We start from the raw sequence: 22,152 nt of genomic DNA, 5'->3' as shown, positions 1-22,152 counted from the left end.
CAAGAACATCCTTTGTCTTTGCTAAAAGCCCATAACGTTGTTGTAGGAGTACTCCTCGTATTAATTAGCCGGAGGGAACTGTTATTTCACTCTTTTTGAATGACGTTTTTATATATATATTTTTAATCTCAGAGTTTCATTCTATACAAAAGTGAATTTTTAATCCAAATTTATATATAGTTAGCTAGCTATGTTTGCAATAACCACTGTATACTTAAAAGAAGACTCAACGGTACCACTGACCATTTTTCTCCCTGTCGATCCAGATCCTCAAACAATGAATGTCCTTTGGGTAATTTAGCAAATCGCATGTAGATCAAAAGATAAATTATAGTTTGGTATTCGTATGCATTTAATTTTTTACTCTGTTTAACCCTTCCAGCCTTTCTCTTTTCTCTTTCCTCTCATCTCTACCATGGATTGACAGAGTTGCCACCAGATTGACAGAGTTGGCAAACCATCGTCCCGAGTTTCCACATGCAAGATTAGATGCTCCACTGCTTGGGGTGGTACGAGTTCCACCACGCCATGTGCTCTTCTCACCTCTGGGGCATTCTCACCCAGATCCATCGGCCCATCACTAGTGTCGTCACTCACTGACAAAAGAGCTTCCGTTTCCACTGTCAGAGGACAACGAGTCCCTCACCTTTCACCTTATGCCCATCTTGGGCGAACACAGGCATAGGGGCCGGCACCGATACCAAAAAGAAACCATGTGGCGAAGGAAAAAATATCTAAACTGATCCATACATCGCATCACATGCAATCTGACTCCCCTACTGAGATACCACACTATAGATATTATTACAGCCGTGGTCGATTGGAAGATTCCTTCAATCTTAGTCTCCAACGAGACAAGTGCCAATTGATGTGAGAAAAGAGCATAAAAAAACAAGAGCAGGCGACAGAATTGCTTGGATAGGGTGGATTTCAATTATTGTCCGACTTGCTTAATTTGTACATGGAATGGAAATTGATGGAGTATTACGTACACCTCTTAATTTTCCACTGAGACGGATCGATGGATGATTAATCGATCACTACGTTTTGAATCCTGACGTCGTCGTAGAAGCAGCAGCTCCTCTGCACCTCCGCCGGCGGGATGAAGCAGTCGGCGGAGAGGCCCGGCACGTCGAAGAGGACGTCGTCGATGGTCCACCGCTCCTCCATTCGCGTCAGCACGCGCTGGTCCTTGACCCCGACGCCGAAGCGGAGGAGGCTGACCGTGGACCGGCCGGAGTGGGCGACGACGAGGTCGTCGACGCGGCGGTAGTCGTCGATGCTCGACGAGATGGTGGTCTCCCAGTAGATGGCCTCGGCGCCCGGCGACTGGATCCGCGTCAGCTGCGAGTCCTCCAGCCTCACCAGCAGGCCGCTGCGCTGGCTGAACAACCCCACCATCCGATGCTTGATGATGTCCGCCGTGCTGTCGCTCCAGCTCGACAGGATCGAATTCTCCACCATCAGCTCCAGCACGAAGCACTCTTCGTCGCCGATGTGCTTCTCGCCGACGTGCTGCGCCGGCGAGAAGACGGCCGCGATCGTTTCAGGGTCTAACCCCTGTACCACTTCAATTCAATTAAATTTAGTTGTTAAAGTGAGTAAAAACTCAAAAAGCTACAAGTCTCCGATGCGAATACTAGTGATCATCAAATGCTATGCGTGACATAATTAAAGGACGGTTCACGTGCTATTACAACAACTTTTTAATCAAAAGCCATTCCATAATTCAATGAAAGCCTGGGCCAGACATTCTCCCGGAAGGCCGTCAGAATCAAAGTCGACATCGATATCGAGAGACAGAGAAAGAAGCATGCGGAGGCTGATTCAGCGGCGGAAGGTGAAATGGTAATTAATTATGCACGACAATATGAGAATTCGACACGGGAAAGTGATTAACTTTATGATATTGTTGTTTAATCGTGCCAACTTGCCTGCAATGCACGTCGGAGGGGTCGAGCACCGCCTCGGGCGGCGTGGGCGCCGAGCCAAGGGGTGCGGCGCCAGGCGACCTTGCCATCGCTTCCGGCGGAGATCTGGTGGCCGGAGACGGCGAGCTCGACGAGCCACATGTCGGGGACCATCTGCCAGACCACGAAGCAGCCCGTGCGGTGGTGGCCCTTGGAGGCGGCGCCGGGAGTGCCGAGGCCGTGCTCGTGGACCATCTCCATCCACACACGCCCGGAGGCGTACATGCTCTTCGCCGTCCTGCCCCGCTTCGCGCACCCCGTCGTCGCCCGGAACTGCTGGATTATGTATTGCGCCGACGACGCCACCACCTGAAAGAAATCGTCGAAATGGCGAGGTTAAACGCACGGACTGAATGCGGCAAACTAAATCTTCAGACAGACGCGATGATCAATCTACATGGCGGGGGAGGTGGTTCTTGGGGGAGACGGAGAGCGGGGAGAGAGGGCATCCGAGGACGCTGAGGAGGATCTTGAGGTCGCTCTTTTTGTTGGAGAGCAAGGGAAGGTGGGTCTTCAGCCAGTTGTGGAAGGAATGCTGGATTCTTCGCGCCGCGCTCCGGGAATCCTGCTCCTCGCTGATGGGCTCCTCAGAGAGAGGAGCGAGGCGTGCCATTACTCCTCTGCTTCCTCCCCCTGCTGCTCTCTTCTCTGTTTCCTTTTTCTTCTTCTTTCCACGAGACGAATCGAAGGGAAAGGCGACAACCAAAAGACTGGAAGCGGTAGTTAAAATAGGAATGCAACCTTCTAAATCGGATCTCGGATTCTGCGCCGCATACTATTCCTCCAGTCTCTCCGCTGGGAAATCCCGTTATATATATGGAATTGAAACAAGGAAACAGAGTAGTCTGGATGGAGGAAGGAGGTGGTTGGTGGGGGGAGTGAAGGAAATGAATAAAGAGGGGGAGGAGCTTTTAAGGCAGGCAATGGCAGTAGAGAGAGGCAGAGAGAGAGAGAGAGGAGGGTGGCAGTGGTGGCGTTGGGCGAAACGTCCAAATCTCTCTTTGGAACGTGGCGTTAGGAGTAAATACGTACCTTGAGCATGCTTCGGCCAGCAACTCTTTGTGATGTTTGGTGAAATTAATTGAGGGGGGGACGTCATTTCGCCTTGGGGCTGCTTCCCTTCATAGGGAAGGCAGCCACGCAAATAAGAGAAAAGCTCAGAGTCCGTTGAGAGATCCTGTGTGTCGATACTCATGAATAGGATCCATCACTGGACCAGTAGTAAGTAACTAATGTCGTTGCTCTTTTCACTCTTCTTGCTTTTTTTTTTTCCTTAAAAAAGAAATGTGTGGGGGGAGTGAAGGAAAATATTTGTTTAATTAATGGTCTTAAATATTTAAATAGTGTTAATCTGTGGGTTTAAAGCGCAGATTAATTTACATATCAGAATTTTGAGCTAATTTATGAAGTTTTTAAGGTATAAATTCATGCCAAATAAATTTTTTTACCTTAACAATAGCACTATATACTATTTTAGTTGAGAGGGAAAACAATTATTGAGAGAAGATATCGACGACGTCTGGACGTCCATTTCGACCGAAACTATAACCTGAATGAAAATGTGAACCAAGAATAAATTGCAAATAATTACAGGTGGGATCCTCTGGTCTAGTCTGCTCTAGTTCACTTTTGGACCAGGGGCAGTGATAGGTCCCTATTTATTTAACAGATGAGGGTCATTAAATCTACTTATTACTGTTTTGGACTAGGATCCTGATCCATTAAATGTGGGCCAGAGAATCTCTGTTTAAATAATTATAGCTAAATCGTATCATGTCACAATTCTATTGTAAACCCGTCTTTGATAAAAAACCAAAGTGGAGATCTTAAATATATGAATATTTATTTTTAAGAAAAAAATTAATTTATAAATTAATTTATGGCTTAAGTTTTTGTTTTTTTAATCCGGGTATTCAGATTTTGCTCGTTTATTCTGGGAGATGGACAACCTCTTTTGGTTTGCCCATCGGGTATATTCAAAAAATACAACAATAATAAGTGAATGATTGATCCTCCGTCATCCAGGCCCTGTAAAAACCTTCTGCACTAAGGTCACCCATCTTCTGATTGTAGGACTATAAATGAGTCAAGTCGAATCGAGCTTTAGGATGTTCAAATTTATTTAATAAGGTAATCGAGCCGAGTTTAAAATGAACCAAGCTTTTGAAATGAGTGTTCAAGCTTGACTTGATTTATTTTCTATGAGCATGAGATTGTTTGAAGCTTGACTTGAACTTGATTCGTTTAGATATTATCGAACTCTTAATTCAAGCTTGGCTTGAGCTTGGTTGTTTAGATGTTATCAAGCTCTCAATTCAAGCTTGTTTGAAACTTTTAATTGTTTGATTAATTATTAAACTTGATAATTTAAACTTATTTATTTAACATATTGAAAATTTTTTTTATTAATAAATATTATTCATGAACATTGTTCACGAACGCTAACGAGCTGAACACGTATATGTTCAAGCTTGTTTATTTAATTTAACGAGTTGTCCAAGTATTTTTGTTTAATTAATCTTGTGTATATTGAATAAACATAAATAAACTCTTATCAAATTGAACACAAAACTTATTCACAAATATGAGTGCATTTACAGCCCTATCTGATTGACAGTGTTACACCCTTACTGCTGTGCTGGGCTGTGCTGTGTATATTGAACTTCTTCCTTAACCTCTTTTCTAGTTCGTACGAAAACCTTGGAAAGTTGTACTTTTATCTTGAAGTAAAATAGAAAAAAAGGAATCATTGAAACCATAAATAAATTGATTTTGCCATTAAAATAGATTTGGAAATGCAAAAACAAATTGTAAAAGGTCAGAAAAACATACAAAGAACCAGAGAGCCGATGCAAAAACGAAAGGTACAATGTTGAGGTTAGCTGGATACTCTTGCAAGAGAATGATGCTCACTTTTAAGGAGAGATTAAACAATTTGAAAATGACAAGAAGAACATGGCGTTAGACAGCGAGCTCCACCTGCAAGGCAGGGACTTTACCGTCATACTTATAATTACCATTAATCACCCATATCGTCACCTGAGATAAGTCCACTGGGAGAAATATGTGCGTAGTAAACTCTAGACTGCGTGTCATCTATCCTTTTGATAGTTCCATGGATGTATATTTATGAGGCTCCAGCAGCTCAGCTAGTTTCCCTCTGTTAATGCAGCACACAGCTCCAAGATTTAGGCCATCGCAGTAACTTAAGCTTAATGTTCAAACACTTATTCTGTGCAACAAAGCATGTTCCTTCACCCAGGATTTCTCCTGGGAGAAACATTAAAACAGACACAGGTAGGAGAACGAAGAGCTTTGTTGCAGATTTCTCCATTTCAAGATGTCAATTAATTAGTAAGCAGCTGATAGTAATACAACCTAAATCAATGGGTTTATATCACCTTTCATTTGTTCAGCGAGATCTCAAGCTTGAAGCACCTGACAGTGAACAATATGACCCTTCACTCCATTCCGACCTGCAATAGAGGACCATAAATTTGCCACCAAATTTTTAAGTTGGCCTTTGCCAGCAAGGGTTTCCCACGCACGAGCACTGTTTGTCTCTATGATATTTACTGGTTCTGTCACATCCACAAGACTTATGCTCATGTTGTTCCTAATAATACCCATCTTCCCATTAAGAGAAACAAATGAGGCAGCCTCAAAGGCCTGAGCATTTCCTAGATGATTTTTGCTGTCCATGAACTTATCCCATGAGTCTGTTGCTGGTTCATAGACTCTAAGCATGCACCCATCCCTGCAATCTGATGCATAAATTCTTCCATTCAATGAAATACTGGGATTTCTCCAACCTGTGACTATCGCACCACTAACAGTGGACCATGTGTTGGCAGTAGGTGCATAAACTTCACTCATGACCTGCCGGTGGGAATCCAGTCCTTTCAGAAACCATTTACCCTCATAAACAACACCGATAAAGGGGATCATTCCAGTGTTCATTTCAGTGATAGATGCCCATCTGTTTCTGTTAGGATCATAAACCTCAGCTGACCGAAGAGTTCTTTGGTTCCCTTCACATTCCCCACCAGCAACATATAGACAGTTATTGATGACACAAGAACCAAAGAAATGGCGCCTTCGAAGCATGTCTGGAGCTCTGTGCCATTTGTTTGTCCGTGCATTGTAGAAGACTACGCGCCTCATTGATCCCTTGGATGGATCTTTACCTCCAAATAGGTAGAGGTAGCAGCCACTAAGAACAGCACAACCAAAACCAAGAGCTTCAGAATAATCTGCAGGAACAGGTGGAAGTGACCTCCAGATTTGATAAGTAGGATCAAATGCATGCCAGGATATCTTTCCATCACGATCTCTCTTGATGACATAGACCCACTCCTCTGCCATCCCTAACTTTTTTCTAAGAGAGTAGAAGTAATTTCCACACAAAAGTTTGTTCCATCTTTTGCAAACTAGTCGAAGGTTTTGATGTTCAACTCGAGGAACCCGAATCAAACAAGCAATGGCGAGATCATCTGGGAGACCAGGCAAAAGAGGCGCCTGGTTTCTATTCCTCTGCCTGTGTGTGTTCCTCAATTTTGTTCCATTGGGCACAATTTCAGGTTGCAGACAGAGCTTAGCACCAGGAACAAATTTTCTAGCTCCTACAACTGTTTTCAAACCAGCATCCACTCTACAATAGCATGATACAGAATCAACCTGCAAATTGCATTTAAAATTTGCACTGTGATTGAAACAACTTGTAATTGCATAAGAATTATAAACAAAAAAGACCAAAGGCACATAAATGAATATAATCTTGTGAATCAGATGTAGTAAAAGAATATCCCAACAAGCAGTAGTCAAGGTGGATATGGGCAATAACTTAAACTATAATGCCAATGGAATATGATGAATAAAAAATAAACTATAAATTGAGAGCAGTTATCCATAATTTGATTCAACTTGTTGGCATTTATATGGGATTTTTTTTTTTAAAAAAAAAAATGCTTCACTTTCACCATGATATGCCCACCAAAAACATTTATGTACAAAAGAAATTCTAGCATCCCTACAGTATAACAAAGTTAACTGCTTCTGTTGTATGATCAATAATAAATATCACATGAAAGGGCAATGTCCATGGAAATGCATCTGTTCGCTATGTTTCCTTGTTATGCAATTCTATCTGATGCATGCTTGCATCTGATCCTTTACAAAAAATTGCATACCTTAAAATCTAGGGTTTATACAATTCTTGTTGCTCTTATTGGTTTAATAAACACAAGCAATCTAACTAAAAGAAGAAAACTTTTGGACAACATAGGATGAAAAGGAACAAAATTGAGATGTATTAAGCCTAAACCTAAGTCCTAATCTGATCATATAGAATGGATCCAAACAATCAGACAAAATATTTTTCTGCAAATGATATTCCATGGTTAAAGTAAGATTTATTTGCTCAAAAATACCTGAATACAAGTCCAACTCAGTCCTGTTCAGTTACTCCACAGAAATTCTCTCTTAAGTTCCAACCACAGTATGCCAATCTACAGTTCTCTTACTTTATCCATGCTATCTACAATATCAAGATTGTACAGGGCATAGCTTGCCTATATGTTTGCATAGATGGTCATGAATTTAGATTGCAGGTTAATTTAAGCGGCGTGTAACAAAAAGTGGACAGTTCATTAGAAAATCACGGCAACTAGACAGGAAAACAACAAGTTTTCCTGGTTAATCTATATTGGAATAAGGCTCTACCAGTCCCAACCACAGTAGGTCAAAACATATATGTAAACACTCTAAGCTAAGCTACATACATACTGCCACTATATAGCAAAAGATTATCACAACTACTAATATTCTCTTAGGAAGGCACTATAACGTTTCCAAGAATGACAACCAAATGATTAGTATAGCTGCAACAACCAAGAATTTTAATTTTTCAGCAGGGAAGGATAGGAGACAGAAATAATTTCTTGGTGCTGATGTTTTCTTATCGTAAATGTTATGTATATATAAATTGGTCGCATTATCATCCATCTCCATCTTTTCCCTAAAGAAGGGACAAAAAGTACTACGGTCATGAAAACCTTTCTGATGAACTAGACAATAAGGTTCGGAATGTACAAGTATCAAGTACATCAAGCTTATTAAGGTATACCAAGTCAACTTCTTTATAAAGAATGACCGGGAAGGAAACATTGAGAACATTATTTTATCTGCACTTAAAAGACCTACAAGTGGAGAACCACAACATTGTATTCCAGGAACGGAAAAGAGAGGGAAAAAAACTTAGGAACGTCGAAACTTAAGATTAACGCATCCTTTCTGTGTGGGGAAGATTAACAATAACACGAACGATTTAGCTCATCAGAAGCGGCGGCATCGCCGAATCCTCACCCATGAATGTGACTTAGCTTTTATAATAACACGATCGATTTAGCTTATCAGAACACACGCGATCAATAGATTAAAAATGAAAATTTTTCAATACAGCCAAACTATCCAAAAATGACGGCGTTTCCAAACCCTCGCCCGCAAATTTGACTCAAATCTCAAACAAAAAATAACGTTTCCAGGCGATCTGATCCTCAAACTAAACTAAAAATCATAAGCGGAAAGGGTGGTCGGAAAGGAAAGAAGATAAAGGAACTTACCAACGGAGTTTGCACGCGAACAACCCGGTGACCCGCCAAGCGCTCCGGAACAGCCCTCTCCATCCACCAGCCGAGGAGAACCAACCTCACTCACGCCACCCCCACCGATCGATCGATCGATCAGGGAGGACAAATGCAGTTAGGTTAGACGTTAGAGCAGGCGGTGAGATGGGGACGAGAATGGAAGACCGCCCTTTGGATCTTGAAGCGAGGAGAACCTACGTTGCTGGCTTGATCTGAGATTTGTTTACTTGTTTCTCAGCTCGGTGAAGAGAGCACTGGGAGGAGGAAGGAGAAAAGGGGTAAGAAGACCGGCGCGTGAGTACACTGTCCACTGACGCAGACACTCAGCTACGACAAGTTTTGTTTACAGGTAAACGTCCCAATTTTATACCTGCTCGTCAATGTATTATATTTAATTTCATTGATAGCCGTCATAATGGCAGGTAGAAAATTAGAAATTAAATATTTATGATAATAAATTGGTTATCAAATTATATTTGAATACTCAAAATTAATTTGGCAAAACAATTAAGATTTTTTTAATAAAAATTTCATAAACAATTAATATTTACAACTATAATTATAAATTTTCTTTTTAAAATAATATGAGGTAGATGAGTCCTTTAAAGATATATAGACAATTTTAAAAAAAATTTGAGAGAAGGAGCTAAGAAAAAGCATTTGAAGGACTGCAAAGTTAAAAATATACCATTCAACAAATAAATACAAAGTAAAATTATACTCTTTCTCTTCTTGGCTCTCGTCCAATTTTATTCATACATTGAATCCTTTTTAAAAGTTATATAAATTGAACTTGTTATATTAAATATCTTTAAAAATTTTAAATTTTAACTTGAATTTATAAAATCTCTTACATGAATTTAATATTTGGATTTTATAAAATAAAAGATTAAATGATTTGTTTTTAAAATTATTATTTTTATTAAAAAAATACAAAATAAATGGATAAAATGGATTTATGAGTTTGGGTGAGATTCCTTTTCATATTTTCAAAAATATAAGGCGCCATCTTGAATTGTGCCCTATTTTTAGTTTATCCTACAGCGTTCGATTCAAGCAATCATACATAATTTTAGTTAATATTACAGAAATAAAATATAAAAAATTGATTCAACTTTTAAAATACTTATTTTTTAAAAAATAAATTTTTAATCCCGAAATCCCGAAATCACATAAACTCACACTTTTAAAATAATTACATTCCAAATTATATTCCCTATTTAATGATATGACAAATATACTCTATAATCATTTATTACTTTAATCAAATAGGATTAAAACTTTAGATAGATAATCAAAATTTATAAACAATATCCTTCAACCAAACCTACCTTAATTTCATTTAAACGATTGTCAGGGATTTAGACATTATTTGGAAGTTGCAATTCAGTCGATAAATGATATATGCAATTCATAGAAATAAGTTAAATGATAAATAGAAATATAAATGATAAATGAAAGAATTAATAAGTTAAAGCTTCATAAAATATGCAATTCAGTCGATTTACCCAGATCATCCCAATCTGCAAGCACGGTTGAGTTAATTCTCAAGCCAACGCAGAGTTCGAGTATTTGGTATACTGCAACAATCAGTGTCTGAACCTGGCCGAATTCAACTAATGTACGAAGACCATCTAACGAAATATCAGCTACGCACCGCACAAGAATAAGACAATTGGGTGTTTAAGATATTAGCCAGCAAATGGAATCAAACACCAAAGATTAATCCAGAAGAAAACAAGGTTCCAGTTATTGGAAATTGATCCTGTCCGAAAGTTGAATCAACGAACGCTGGATACGTCGTGCTCTCCGAGTTACTGACGTAGATCTCCGGCACGTCGCACGGCGCTCCGGCGAAACTGCAAAGAAATCGGGCTGGGGAGGGGTTCCCGGCGACGATCATCCGACGCTCAAGTCAGGTAAATGGAAAACAAGAAGGTGACTTCTAGGATCGGAGATTTCATACCTCCGGTGAAATCCAAGGGGTCTTATATAGAGCTATGGGAGCTTGGTGCACACAATCCGATGTGTACACGTGTCCTGTACCATACCGCAGCATGAGCTTGTCAGAAGAGCATGTCTGACACCATACTACTACAGTCTGAGCGTCTTCCTGATGGGACAGCAGAATCCCTCGTCGTCCGATACTAAGTGTGATCTAGCCCTCAAACATGCATGTTGTCAGCAACAGGGGTTACTAAGATGACGTCCACACTGTCCCATACTTTTTGACTTCCTCTTCCCGGATCGATCATCAAGCCACTCGGCCAGGATATTCACCTTTGGTCTGGCGTAGGTGGTCGCCCATCCGGGAAGGTTCAGGGTCATCGCCTATCTGGCCGAGCGAGTAGGCTGCTCGGCCGTTGCTCTTTCTTTGCACCCTGGCCGAGTGGACCATCCGCTCGGCCATGTGATTTCCCTCATTGGAAATCTGGACCCACGGCCAAATGGTTGCTCTCTCGGGTGAAGATCATCGCCTAGCGATCGGCATGTCCTGTCCGCTCGTCGAGCCCCTGAGGTTGACCCCCCTTTGACTGTTAACCTCTAGGTGTCATTGACCTTGCCCTCACGCGGGCCCCCCGATCTTATCACTGGATCAAAAATCATCTGTCACAAACAGTTCCAACATTTTTAGATTAAAGCTGTAGAAGAGAATTGTTCTGAGTGCTCCATAACAATGAGGTTACGATGCCTATCCTCTTAACCAAGTATTCCTATAGGACGAGTTGTCACGTAGAGAAGCATCATGAGGTTTGTACTCCATTAAGTAGCTCTGTGGCAGTTTTAGGTGCCGCTTGATGGAGTCCCTCAGAGTCATCACACCCTAGACACATAAAAACCAGTGTCATCTAAATTCAGATCAATATGTCAAGTTAAATCTGATCGAGATACAAAACCTTTTGGTCTGATGCATTCCGGTTCCAAACACTTAAAATGTCCTCGTTGAGACGGATGCTCAACACAGCACCACAAACGTCGTCACCAAAGTCAAGTTGGTTACCAACTAGTGCCATTATCTATATACTCAAACAAAACCAAACAAAATTAGACGCACAATGTGGTGATTTATTTTTATTATTAAAAAAAAAAACAGAGTAGAGATGTTGTCAATGAAGACAGTATATCATCTAGACTTCAAGAAAATAAAATTAAGCTCTCACGAAACAGGTTAATAGGCCAATAAATAGCACCAAAAAAAAACTATAACTAAATTCCAACTCACTTAAATGGTACTGTTTCAGGATTAAGATCAGAACACTTAAGAGGATCAAATTCATTGCATGGATTTTGGCGTCTAGGAAAGGGAAAAACAGTTTAGCTTTATCTGATTCTAACATCTATACTCTCCTCATCCAAAACCTTCCATTATAATATCACTTTAATTTCCAGTATTCACGCAAACTGTCTTTTTCACAAGAATGAAATTCATATGGATACCACAATAAACGTCATTAATTATAGATATTATATTTATTTAGTTTCCACTATACAGTGACGTAGAACCAGACCTGCCTTTTTCATAAGAAAATTGACATGCAATGCACTGACATCAAGTTAATGTCATTAATTCTAAAGCTTCAAAAACCATTAGTCAGTTGTGCGCTTATCAGATTATCACACATAAGATGCGGCAAGGAAAGCCCAAGAGTGATTCCTTGGTCTGTTTTTTTTTGTTAATCCATGTGACATTGTGTTAATTGATGAAAATATAATTAGGTCAAATTTTTAAAAACTAAACATTTTAATATGACTAGAACAAAAAGTAAATGTATGTTTCAGTAGCAAAAGGATAGTTGAGATGAATGACAATGCAATAGTATGAGTTTTACATACCCTAAATCTATATTTCAATGGGGAGACAATATTGATGAGGTGGTTGAAAATGAAAAGTAGCTTCTTGTGTTTTGTGTGATTATTGTGCCCTTAGACAATACGAAAACTAATATTGCGCTATGACCTATCTTACATTATGGATCTAAGTGTTGAATTGTTAGGAATAAATATGACCAATAGATTCAATAGTTAGAGAATTGAACCTACTAATGTGAAGGAGTAGAAGAAAACAAAAAAAAGTCACTGTAATAAAAAATAATTTTAATTAATTCAAATAATAATAGTGATATAGTCTGACATAAAGCTTGATGTAGGAATAAAACTTATGTGGTCCACCCTAATTATACACCAGGATATATAAATTCTCTAATTTTCAATATGAGAAAAAATGGAGATGTCCCGTGATGTGTGTATTCCATGTATATGTTTTCGAAACTATTTTGCATGTTTTCGTCCTTTTTTCAAAGAATTGTTCTTCGCATGTTTTTATTGACATGACATGAGTTTGGAGCTAAAATAGAGACAAAAAAACCTTGGAATGTGATTTTCTAGCAAGATGCACGGTTTGGCCGTGTCGACTGAGGGGCCACGACCGTGCATCATTTGAAGAGTTAAGCATGAAATAGATCGACAACCGGACTTCTCGCAAGAACACACGGACCACGGGCTAGCATGCTCTTCTCTGTTGTTTGTTGAGGAGACATCCAGAGTGTCACACGGCCAAGTCATGCTTCCCAACATGACCGTGGACTATGTGGCGGCAATCTCCTATTTTTATGGAAATTTTGTATTTTAGGAAAGTGCCCCTAACTTTTTTGGGAAGTTTATTAGTTTTGATATCCTTGAAGGTTATAAAAGGAAAAGGGGGGCATCTATTGGAGGCATCGAGGGATCAAGAGGTTCTCCCCTTCCCTAAGGAGGGGTTTCCTAGTGACAAAGAATCCTAGGTGAGTGCCGTTTCCAAAGAGTCGTAGATATTCCATCTTCCCGAGAGCTTGGAGTTTATCCAAAGACACCGACACACATGATGACTAAGTTTTCCCTCTTTTCTCTTTGATTTGAGTTGTAGAATGTTTTTCTTTATTGTAACTCCATCTTTATGAAGTAGGTCTTTTGATTCTAGGATGAGAAAGTAGCCCAATTAATTGTTGACACGTATTTAATATTTATTCATCTCTTTTATCACATGACGTGTTTGGTTTATGATCCGACTTTAGTATGCATACATAACTATGACACTCGCATGTATTTTCATATCCCACTGGAGGCGGGACAAGGCCGAGAGGTGACCCCAATTCCCCGACCCCTAAAGTTCGAGACTTAAGGGGTTGTTCGTGAAAGTAATTCAAAACCCCACAAGAGCACCAATAGCTATCACAGAGCTTAATAGGTTTACCCCAATTCGACATCACAAAATAGGGGATAACACCTAGAAGGCCACCTAAGAAAGTGATCGCTTTAGGAAGGTTATCTTGACAATAGGCACCACATATGGATAGGCACACCGGTATTATTCCAAAAGTCTATACCGGGTATCTCGAGATAAACCACCTTCATAATTATCAAACACATACGTAAAAGAGTGAATAACATTTAGGGTGTCAATGATCATCGTGGCGAAACTGCAGTCCTAGAATTACTTCCCAAAACTGATTTTCTCCCACAAACTCTTCTTGCTTTCTTAGTTTGTTTTCTTTCTCTCATGATTCTCTCGACTTCGATTGCTTTAGATAATCTGCTTCGCGATTTGAATTAGTATTCGATTTACAGTTCAGCGAATGATATTTTATTATTTAACGATGGTTGCGCATTTACGGATTTCATACATCATCCCCTTTCCCGAAATCTATACTTGACATCCTTTATATATCTAGTCACTCAACCTAAAATCATTTTGAGTTGGCAGCATATAAAGCTCAATCGAGAACCACAACAATTTAGATTCCTTTCATGTGGGCTCCATCACAAAGCCAAAGTCCCACTCTGGTAATCTTCAAGTTGCAACACACGAAAACCATACAAGTACACTAATGTATTCCAACCAACAACACCCAATACAAGCACACTAAAGAACCTAACAACTGATTGCCACAATACTGCAGTGATATGATTTGAGAACATGATGAGTACTCCTCTAGATCATATAAATTGTCATGGGTGAAGTCATTATAAACATATTTGGTACAGTTTACAGTTTGGCCTATTGGGTATAAATGAAGTCAATGTTGGGAACCTGGGATAGGTTTCTCCTGGGTGGTTCAATCATGGTTTTGCTGGTGAGTCAATAATCATTGAAGTTCCTATATTAGCCATAACCCAATGGACCCCTATAGGGCATATAGTATAACCAACAAAAAAAAATTCCAGAAATCCCACTAAATCCAACAACTTAGACCAATCTTTGGAGCTCCCATATTAGACAAGTTACAGCTACCTATGATTCCGCCAAAAACTTTGCTTGGCCAAACAATAACAATCAAACATTAAGTTTGAGGATTCTGATTTTGAATTAAAGCCTAAAAAACAACCATAGAAACAAGAAAAAATACTCACAGTTAAGCATCTGGAAGCACGCACAACTAGATATTCAAAGAAAACTTACTGGAAAAACTCACAATCTAATATTAACTTATTGTGTATTATAAGATTATCTAAATTAGGCAGAAAAAGAAATTAAAATTTTCATAAAATTAGCTGTGTGTACTACAACCTTTGTATTTTTTTTAATACAACTTGTTTCTTTGTTACACTCGTGTGGATTTAAGTAGAGTGAAAGACATGAGAAAATGGCAGCACATACTCTTGTAAACACAAGGTAGAGATAATAAATTTTATATATATATATATATATATATACCCTCATTCCTAATAGACGCGCAGAGGTCTCTAATCCAGTTAGACCTACTTTTTTCTCCCTAACGGTTGAGCACATCATTATCACTAGCTCCTCTCCCATCCTCAATGAGTCAGTAGGGAGCACGCCTCAGATCATGCTCCGTAAGGATTGGATTCATCCAACTCTTGCAGTTGGAAGGAGGAGGAATCTACTTAAATTGAATTCTAAACAAGAAAACCCCAAATCAAATTGCGTGAATAAATTTGATTTCCCAGAAAAGATTCAAACATGTTCAGTAACTTGGACCTTATCATACACATACATAGTACCATGATAGTTGAAGCAAGAAAAAGAAATGAGTTCTGAACGATCAAACAAACACATAATATATACTGATTTGACAGATGAATCTTAAAGCAGTTCCATGGACTAAAGTTGAGGAATATATAGAGCATCAAAAGTCATATGTTTGCTTTGCATTGGTAAACCAACTAAGAAGAACTAGGCAATTAATAAATCATGTGATAGAAACACTATACAACATGAAGCAAAAACTGAGAAAACAAATAGGAAATCACACATATATTCTCAAATCTAATCAGAAGAAATTAAATAGTGTACAATTTAGAGAAAATGTTTTCTTTCCCTTACCAAATCTTCCCCAAAACGACCTTTTTGAATTGCAATATCCACTTACCACCATTACGGTTTGCAGCATCCTGATCAAATCAATTTTAAAAAAAAACATTGGAGAAAAATGATTGTGCTATGAGTTTTGTAAATATGCAAAAAAAAAAAATTGTGGATTTTCTTGAATTCCACTTATACATCTTAAGAAAATGGGGAAAAAATGAAAAATGAAGAGATGATCAATAAATTGCATAAGAAAAATGAAGTACCTCCCACAGAAGCCTAATACCCTCTTTGAAAAGATGGACATCTGTTGGGCTTGGTAGTGAGGCAGGCCGTGCTAGATGGCAATAGCAAACCCAAAACCCTTCAACCTGTAATAGGAAACAAAATACTATATACTTTGATAGATAAAAGGGGATCACATTGCAATCTTCCAAGAAGGAACATACCGTACTAAATTCCACAATTTTCTTTATGTTATCCTCGTATGATGTTTGTGAACGTACTCCAGGAGTTCGGCGAGAATACCAAAACACAAACTTATGCTGAACACAATTAGAGAACTTTACGATTATATATAAAAGATGAAATCAGATAAAATTCTCTTAAGGAATCCAAGATCCCTCGAACTTTCTCATCAAAGTAACATAAAATAACATAACTAGCTAGCCAATCGAGATTAGACTTAATAGCTAGCCACATATTTCCTAGAAGCACCGATCATTTAATCCAATTTTCAGATACCCAGAAAGGAAGTAAGTCTATTGCATGACCATAAGAAAGCAAATACAGAACTTCATCATCCTAGGGTTCTATCAATAAAAAATTCAAGGAGTCGACGCTATGCCTATGCTATCATTCACCCTTACACCCAGGATACAGATCTCTAATGTTCACTAATCTGACGAGAAATTCCAACTTCATTTTACCATCCTCAAAGAGAGGTCAGTATGAATTTGTCGCATAACGAGCCTAATCAAATCAATCGGCAAAAAACAAGTACAATCGAGATCACTCATAGGGGTAAACAAAGATTTTTGTTTTTCCTGGGAAATGCAAACGCCACGGGAAGGATGATATGAAAAGAAGAAACCTTCAAGGGATGGAGACCAGCTTTGATCACGCGAGAATAGCGGTCCCGTTCGACTACATCGCTCTCCGTTTCGGCGGCGGCTTCAGTGGTATCTGTGGGAGAGGGCGAGACGTAACCCTTAATATCCGCTTCCTCGGTGTGCTCCATTGTCCCTTTCTCGATCTTGCTTCCTTTTTGCCGGATAAGAATCGAAGCACTCCAGTCAACGAAGGTGGAAGAGCAGCGAAGAAGAATCCGGAGGATCGTTCTCCAGCAGAAGCAGCACGGGCCGAAGGGTTTTTTTTCCGCTTGCGATTCGGTTGTCGCTGAGATTTTTCCTTTTCCACGACATTTCGGAACGGGTAAATTTTACTTATATACCCTACAACTTTCAACAATTCTCAAATTTTACTTAATGTATAATTTATTTTTAAATTAAAAATAACCATCAAAGTAATTCTAGTTGTACCTTTAATATAAAATCATCAATTTTATATTAAAAAAACAGAAATATATATATATATATATTTTTAAAAAGAATCCTTTTAAGATAAACAATTATTTTTACAAACACTTCTCAAGAAATTTGTGTCACAACATCAATTGCCACACATAGTTATAAATTATAAACTGCAAAATTGAGTTGCAACAGAGCTGTCAAGGTTCGCGCCTTTCCAAAACATCTAGGGAACGAGTAGTTGAATTAGAGAGTATTCTGGAAACAGTGCGCACTATAATTTGCTGTGAATCGTAAACGTTTCACCGTGCAGCAAGCTCACAAAAATCCTGGACAAAGTAGAGATCGGAGAGGCCTGAGAGTGTCTGTTCATCTCAGAAACAATGTTTATCGAAAGTGCATGAATTCCATGCTGCTTTATTTGCTGCAAGCGTTTGTTGTTTGGTAATGGCAAAGTATTCAGTATGGATTGCAAAATGGAACTCTGGAGCAGACTGCTAAGAGAGAGCATCCAGAATGTTGTTTCAGTAAACCACTTGCAAAGTTGCTGGTTGTAGACTTCAGCAACAGCTGCTTCTCATGATGAACTTGAATACTCATGCTTCTTTATGCATAAAGCATGAAATTGGAAATCCATATTCTTGTCAAAAGATATGAGATGTAAATGTAATAGATTGATAAAGGGTTCACTAACAAAAACAGGTGGTTCACTAAACAGTTATCCTCCAAATGCACATAACATTCTTAATTGACATATGAGTGACTGAAAAGTGCAAGCAGTAAAAACATTCACATCATAGAGTATAAAAGTTAGATGATAGTATGAATGAGAAAAGTTTTGGTGACATTCTGCATGGACCAACAATTGCTGAACATGAATGGCAGACGAAACCAACTTGTTTCATTGCTCGATTACCAGCAACAATATGTAAAGGCTATTCCTACAAAGCAAACTCGAGCAGGATAATACTTTTTTTTATCTTTGATGAGGAGAAAGGTACAACCATAGAAGTCTCCGTTCATTCATAACAGTTTCAAAATGAAGGTAGCCAATGCAGGCAGCTCTTGCAACTAATACTGTGGTCTATCCAGTGGTCAATTGCTAAAATTATCATCCTACGGATGTTAATGAACCAGTTAATATACTTTAACATAGAAGTTTTTTTACTGTAATTTCAGACATGATAAGGGTTTTGAGTTAATTGGCGGATACAACATCAAGTTTCTAATACCACAATAAACAAATTGTAGTTGAAGTATACATAGAAAAACTGATATCAGCAAAGTGCCATCAAGAAAGAAAATGTTCCAAGACAAAAATTACAATAGATATATACTAATCAGGCACAGGTACTAACATAATTCTCAAAGTATTTTGGATAAAATCCAGTTCAGTAATTGGCTATTAGCTTAGAGTATCATAACACAATGCATTCACTAAAATGTTGTTACACTACCTAAGCCAACAACATAATGTTTCTTGCATTTTGATTTAATGGAGTCCATTTGACAAGGAGCAAGAATATTGGAAAAACATTATATCCAAATAAACAGATATTTTGCTTGCAGATTAATAATATTGAGCAGCCCAAACATCGAATTCTAATTCTTATTCCCAAAAAAAAAGAGCAATCAGAGTTGTCAATATACCAGATTTTCCAAATTGAATTTTCTTTTTTGGCTCACTTTAAAAGGTTGGAATGTAATATATCAATTGGTTTAAACTACAAACAGTTTGAGAGTTTTTCGTAGGATTTAAACCATGACAATCTGGATGAGATGCCACAGTTAAGAGTGTGCACTTAAATGAATCAATTTAATTCTCCTCAATATTAAATTAAACAGATTGGCTATAGCTAGTTTACTTGAACATGGTTTTACAAACGGATAAGAGAAATAAAATTTGACTAAAACCATTTAAAGTATTTTTTTCTTCTTCATTTGTAAATGTGCACGCAAACTAAATTTAATACTAGTACCAAGGTAATGTAGGAAATAACTAGGAATGAAGTTGACCAAGATCAAATAATACACGGAAGTAAAATTTAAGGGGGGAAAGGTTAAGAGATCGCAAGTTCCCAACTATACAAATGTTTGCTACAAATTGCAAAGCCAACAACAAAGTCTTAATCCAGTGAAGTGTTGGTCCTAAGTTTAGTATGCAAGAAAAAGGAAAAAGACACATACAATCGTTCTCCAACTCAAGATGCTTCAGTAGCTGGTAATCGGAGCTCAAGGCAAGATCATTGGAGCTTTTCCATCAATTCATGACATGAGAATTTTGTTCTTCCGGCCAATTCATTTGAGAAATTCGGCAAAGATTTCAATAGGGTCTTGTCTTCTCCATCAAATGACAGGGTATCCAAAAGGGTTAACATGAACATTGTATCAAGAGCCACATCATTTGCTGCCATTTGATGAAGCAAGCTAACAATCTTTCTAGTATCGCCTTTTTTTATGAGGCAACGTATAAGTAAATCATATATTTTAACATTTGGAACTAATCCACTACCATTCATGTGCTCCAACATTTGGATAGCTTCATCTGTTTTTCCAGATTCAACAAATCCATTTATTAATGCAAAATATGTAACTGAATCAGGAGTGATATCACTTTGACGCATATCCACAAATAAGTCCTTTACCAAATCCATATCTCCAGTTTTGCATGCCGCATCAATTAAAATGGTGAAGGTAACCACATTAGGCTTCTGCATCTCATTGAATAAACTCAGTGCTTGCTCCATTCTATCTGTCTTAGCCAGTATTGTCATTATAGAATTATAGTCATGTAAGGTAGGACCAAATCCTTTTCCCTTCATTTCACGAAGTAGCTTTTCTGCATCCTCAACATGCCCCATTTTGCAGAGCCCATTTATAAGGATGCTGTATGTGAAGGAGTTAGGCTCCAGTCCTAGGCAGTCCATCTCTCCTTTCAAGCAGATAGCCCCTTCAACGTCCTTCGTCTTGAGGAGTCCGTCGAGTAGCGTATTGAAAGTAACCAGATTACAGGTGTACCCTCTACGTACCATCAGCTTCTGTACCTTCAAGGCTAGTCTAGTGTAATGCCTCTTGCAAAGTCCATGTATAACCGTGTTAAATGTCCGCAAATTGGGTTCAACTCCAAATCTACTATCAAGCATTTGACCGAGCACTTTCAATGCTTCAAAAGTTTTGCCTACATTGCAAAGACCCTGGATTAGTGTATTGTAAGTAACAACATCCGGTGACTTTCCTTCCCTGGTGATCTTCTCAAGGAACTCAAAAGCATCATCAACCAGGTTATCCTTGCACAGATGATTAATTAGGACGTTATACGTGACATTGCTTGGTTCTTCACCTTTCTCCACCATCAGACCTAGCAGCTTCAGGGCCTCAGAGCCCTTTCCATCTTTGCAGAGGCCATCGATCAAGCTAGTATACGTTATGACATCGGGACGGATTCCCTGACTCGCCATGTTATATAGCATATCTTTAGCCTCCTTCCAACGTCCAAGCTTGGATAGACCGTGAATCAAACTGCTGTAAAGGACCAAATCTGGGCGTGGGCGTACCTCCTTCAGGGACATTTCGTGAAAGAGGTCCAGGGCCTTGTCCACGGAGCCAGCGTTACATAGACCACTTACAAGAGCACCGTAGACATACGCATCGGCTTCAAGCCCGCTCCTTTTCATGTTATCCAGCAAGGACATGGCTTCCTCCACCCTTCCGGCCTTGGAGAGACCATTCATAAGCATCGAGTAGGTGACAGCGTTCGGGGAGCAGCCAGGACCAGTTCCCGACGCCATCTCTCTCCATAGCTCCATGGCTTCTTCCATCCTTTTCTCCTTGCACAGGCCATTGATGAGAGTGTTATAAGTGACGACGTCGGGAAAAATCCACTTCTTCCGCTCGACCTCTCGGAACAGCTGCACGGCTTTGGAAACGGAGAGGCCTTTGCAGAGACCCTTCACCAAAAGTTTCAAAATGAAAGCGTCCGTCGCATGGCCGCTCTTGAACAGCAAACACACAGCCGAAAAAGCAGATTTGAGGTTTTTAGCCTGTAGGAAGGAGTCGATCAGATCAACGAGAGCATAAAGATTGGGGGCAGTTGCCTTGGGTGAGAGAGGCGGCGGTTGCTTCCCTTCTGGATTGGAGACAACACAAGCGACGTGCTTGGAGACCGAGCTTCGTTCGGGGGATTGGGAGAACAGGGAGGTTAAGGCGCTCAAGCGGCGGCGGCTCGTGAGAAATCTGAACTGAGACATGAGATTTCCTGACTTCCTCCGACGAATCCAAGGTCAGAAGAAATTTGATGCCCTTTTATGTTTTTTAAGAAAAGCAAAACTTGAGCTTCCCTAATTTTTTTAGAATTCTTTTTTCAAAAGTTAGATCAGATGTGTGTTTTAATAATTTCTCAATTTTGAATACGATCTTTAATTAATTATTTTTTTTTTTTAAGTCATCAAGATATTTTTTGTATTTTTTGTAATGCGCTTTTAACTAGAATGATAATGGTGATTAATATGGATTATGATAAGTCGATATGACGAATGAAAAAGAGGTCAAAAATATGAAAGATAGAAAAAATATATAATCGGTCGAGTGAAGGCTGAGCGAGCATCTATATACTTATAAATGCTCAGTCGAGCAAAGCCCGACCAAACGTAAAGTTACTTAACCTTATATATATAGTTCCCAGCATATTATCGGCCGACCGAAGGCCG

The 22,152-nt window shown here is 39.1% G+C and overlaps 4 protein-coding genes across 7 annotated transcripts; all 4 read right to left on the bottom strand.

Moving 5' to 3' along the window:
• Positions 1-828: 828 nt before the first annotated feature.
• Positions 829-3,111, bottom strand: LOC122027483. Its single transcript, XM_042586467.1, has 3 exons — positions 2,368-3,111; positions 1,935-2,279; positions 829-1,560 (listed from the first exon to the last, which is right to left on the bottom strand). The coding sequence occupies exons 1-3, from the start codon at positions 2,581-2,583 to the stop codon at positions 1,030-1,032; spliced, it is 1,092 nt and encodes a 363-aa protein (XP_042442401.1). The 5' UTR covers positions 2,584-3,111; the 3' UTR covers positions 829-1,029.
• A 1,688-nt stretch (positions 3,112-4,799) lies between these two features.
• On the bottom strand, positions 4,800-8,942 carry LOC122027481 (F-box/kelch-repeat protein At1g55270-like). Of its 2 annotated transcripts, XM_042586466.1 has the most exons (3): positions 8,591-8,942; positions 5,372-6,647; positions 4,800-5,130 (listed from the first exon to the last, which is right to left on the bottom strand). In XM_042586466.1, exons 1-2 carry the CDS (start codon positions 8,651-8,653, stop codon positions 5,394-5,396), a joined length of 1,317 nt encoding a protein of 438 aa, XP_042442400.1. In that variant the 5' UTR covers positions 8,654-8,942; the 3' UTR covers positions 4,800-5,130; positions 5,372-5,393. The 2 variants fall into 2 exon arrangements, with proteins under 2 accessions (XP_042442400.1, XP_042442399.1); XM_042586465.1 differs by having other exon boundaries at positions 4,800-6,647.
• Positions 8,943-10,853: 1,911 nt separating this feature from the next.
• On the bottom strand, positions 10,854-17,333 carry LOC122027485 (eukaryotic translation initiation factor NCBP-like). Its single transcript, XM_042586469.1, has 6 exons — positions 17,011-17,333; positions 16,367-16,462; positions 16,184-16,288; positions 15,936-16,003; positions 11,512-11,631; positions 10,854-11,438 (listed from the first exon to the last, which is right to left on the bottom strand). Coding segments are annotated over exons 1-5 (417 nt in total). The 5' UTR covers positions 17,158-17,333; the 3' UTR covers positions 10,854-11,438; positions 11,512-11,630.
• A 240-nt stretch (positions 17,334-17,573) lies between these two features.
• On the bottom strand, positions 17,574-21,747 carry LOC122026972 (pentatricopeptide repeat-containing protein At4g28010-like). 3 transcript variants are annotated; one of them, XR_006124218.1, is made up of 2 exons: positions 19,634-21,747; positions 17,574-18,086 (listed from the first exon to the last, which is right to left on the bottom strand). XR_006124218.1 is itself a non-coding variant. In XM_042585739.1 (1 exon), exon 1 carries the CDS (start codon positions 21,691-21,693, stop codon positions 19,690-19,692), a length of 2,004 nt encoding a protein of 667 aa, XP_042441673.1. In that variant the 5' UTR covers positions 21,694-21,747; the 3' UTR covers positions 19,486-19,689. The 3 variants fall into 3 exon arrangements, 1 of the variants encoding a protein (XP_042441673.1); XR_006124219.1 differs by having other exon boundaries at positions 17,574-18,050; XM_042585739.1 differs by lacking the exon at positions 17,574-18,086 and having other exon boundaries at positions 19,486-21,747.
• Positions 21,748-22,152: the final 405 nt, after the last annotated feature.

This window comes from Zingiber officinale, chromosome 10A (assembly GCF_018446385.1).
Source record: "Zingiber officinale cultivar Zhangliang chromosome 10A, Zo_v1.1, whole genome shotgun sequence".
NCBI classification, from domain to species: domain Eukaryota; kingdom Viridiplantae; phylum Streptophyta; class Magnoliopsida; order Zingiberales; family Zingiberaceae; genus Zingiber; species Zingiber officinale.
Note: the sequence above shows the minus strand (reverse complement) of the source record. Positions and strands in the feature narration are given on the sequence as shown.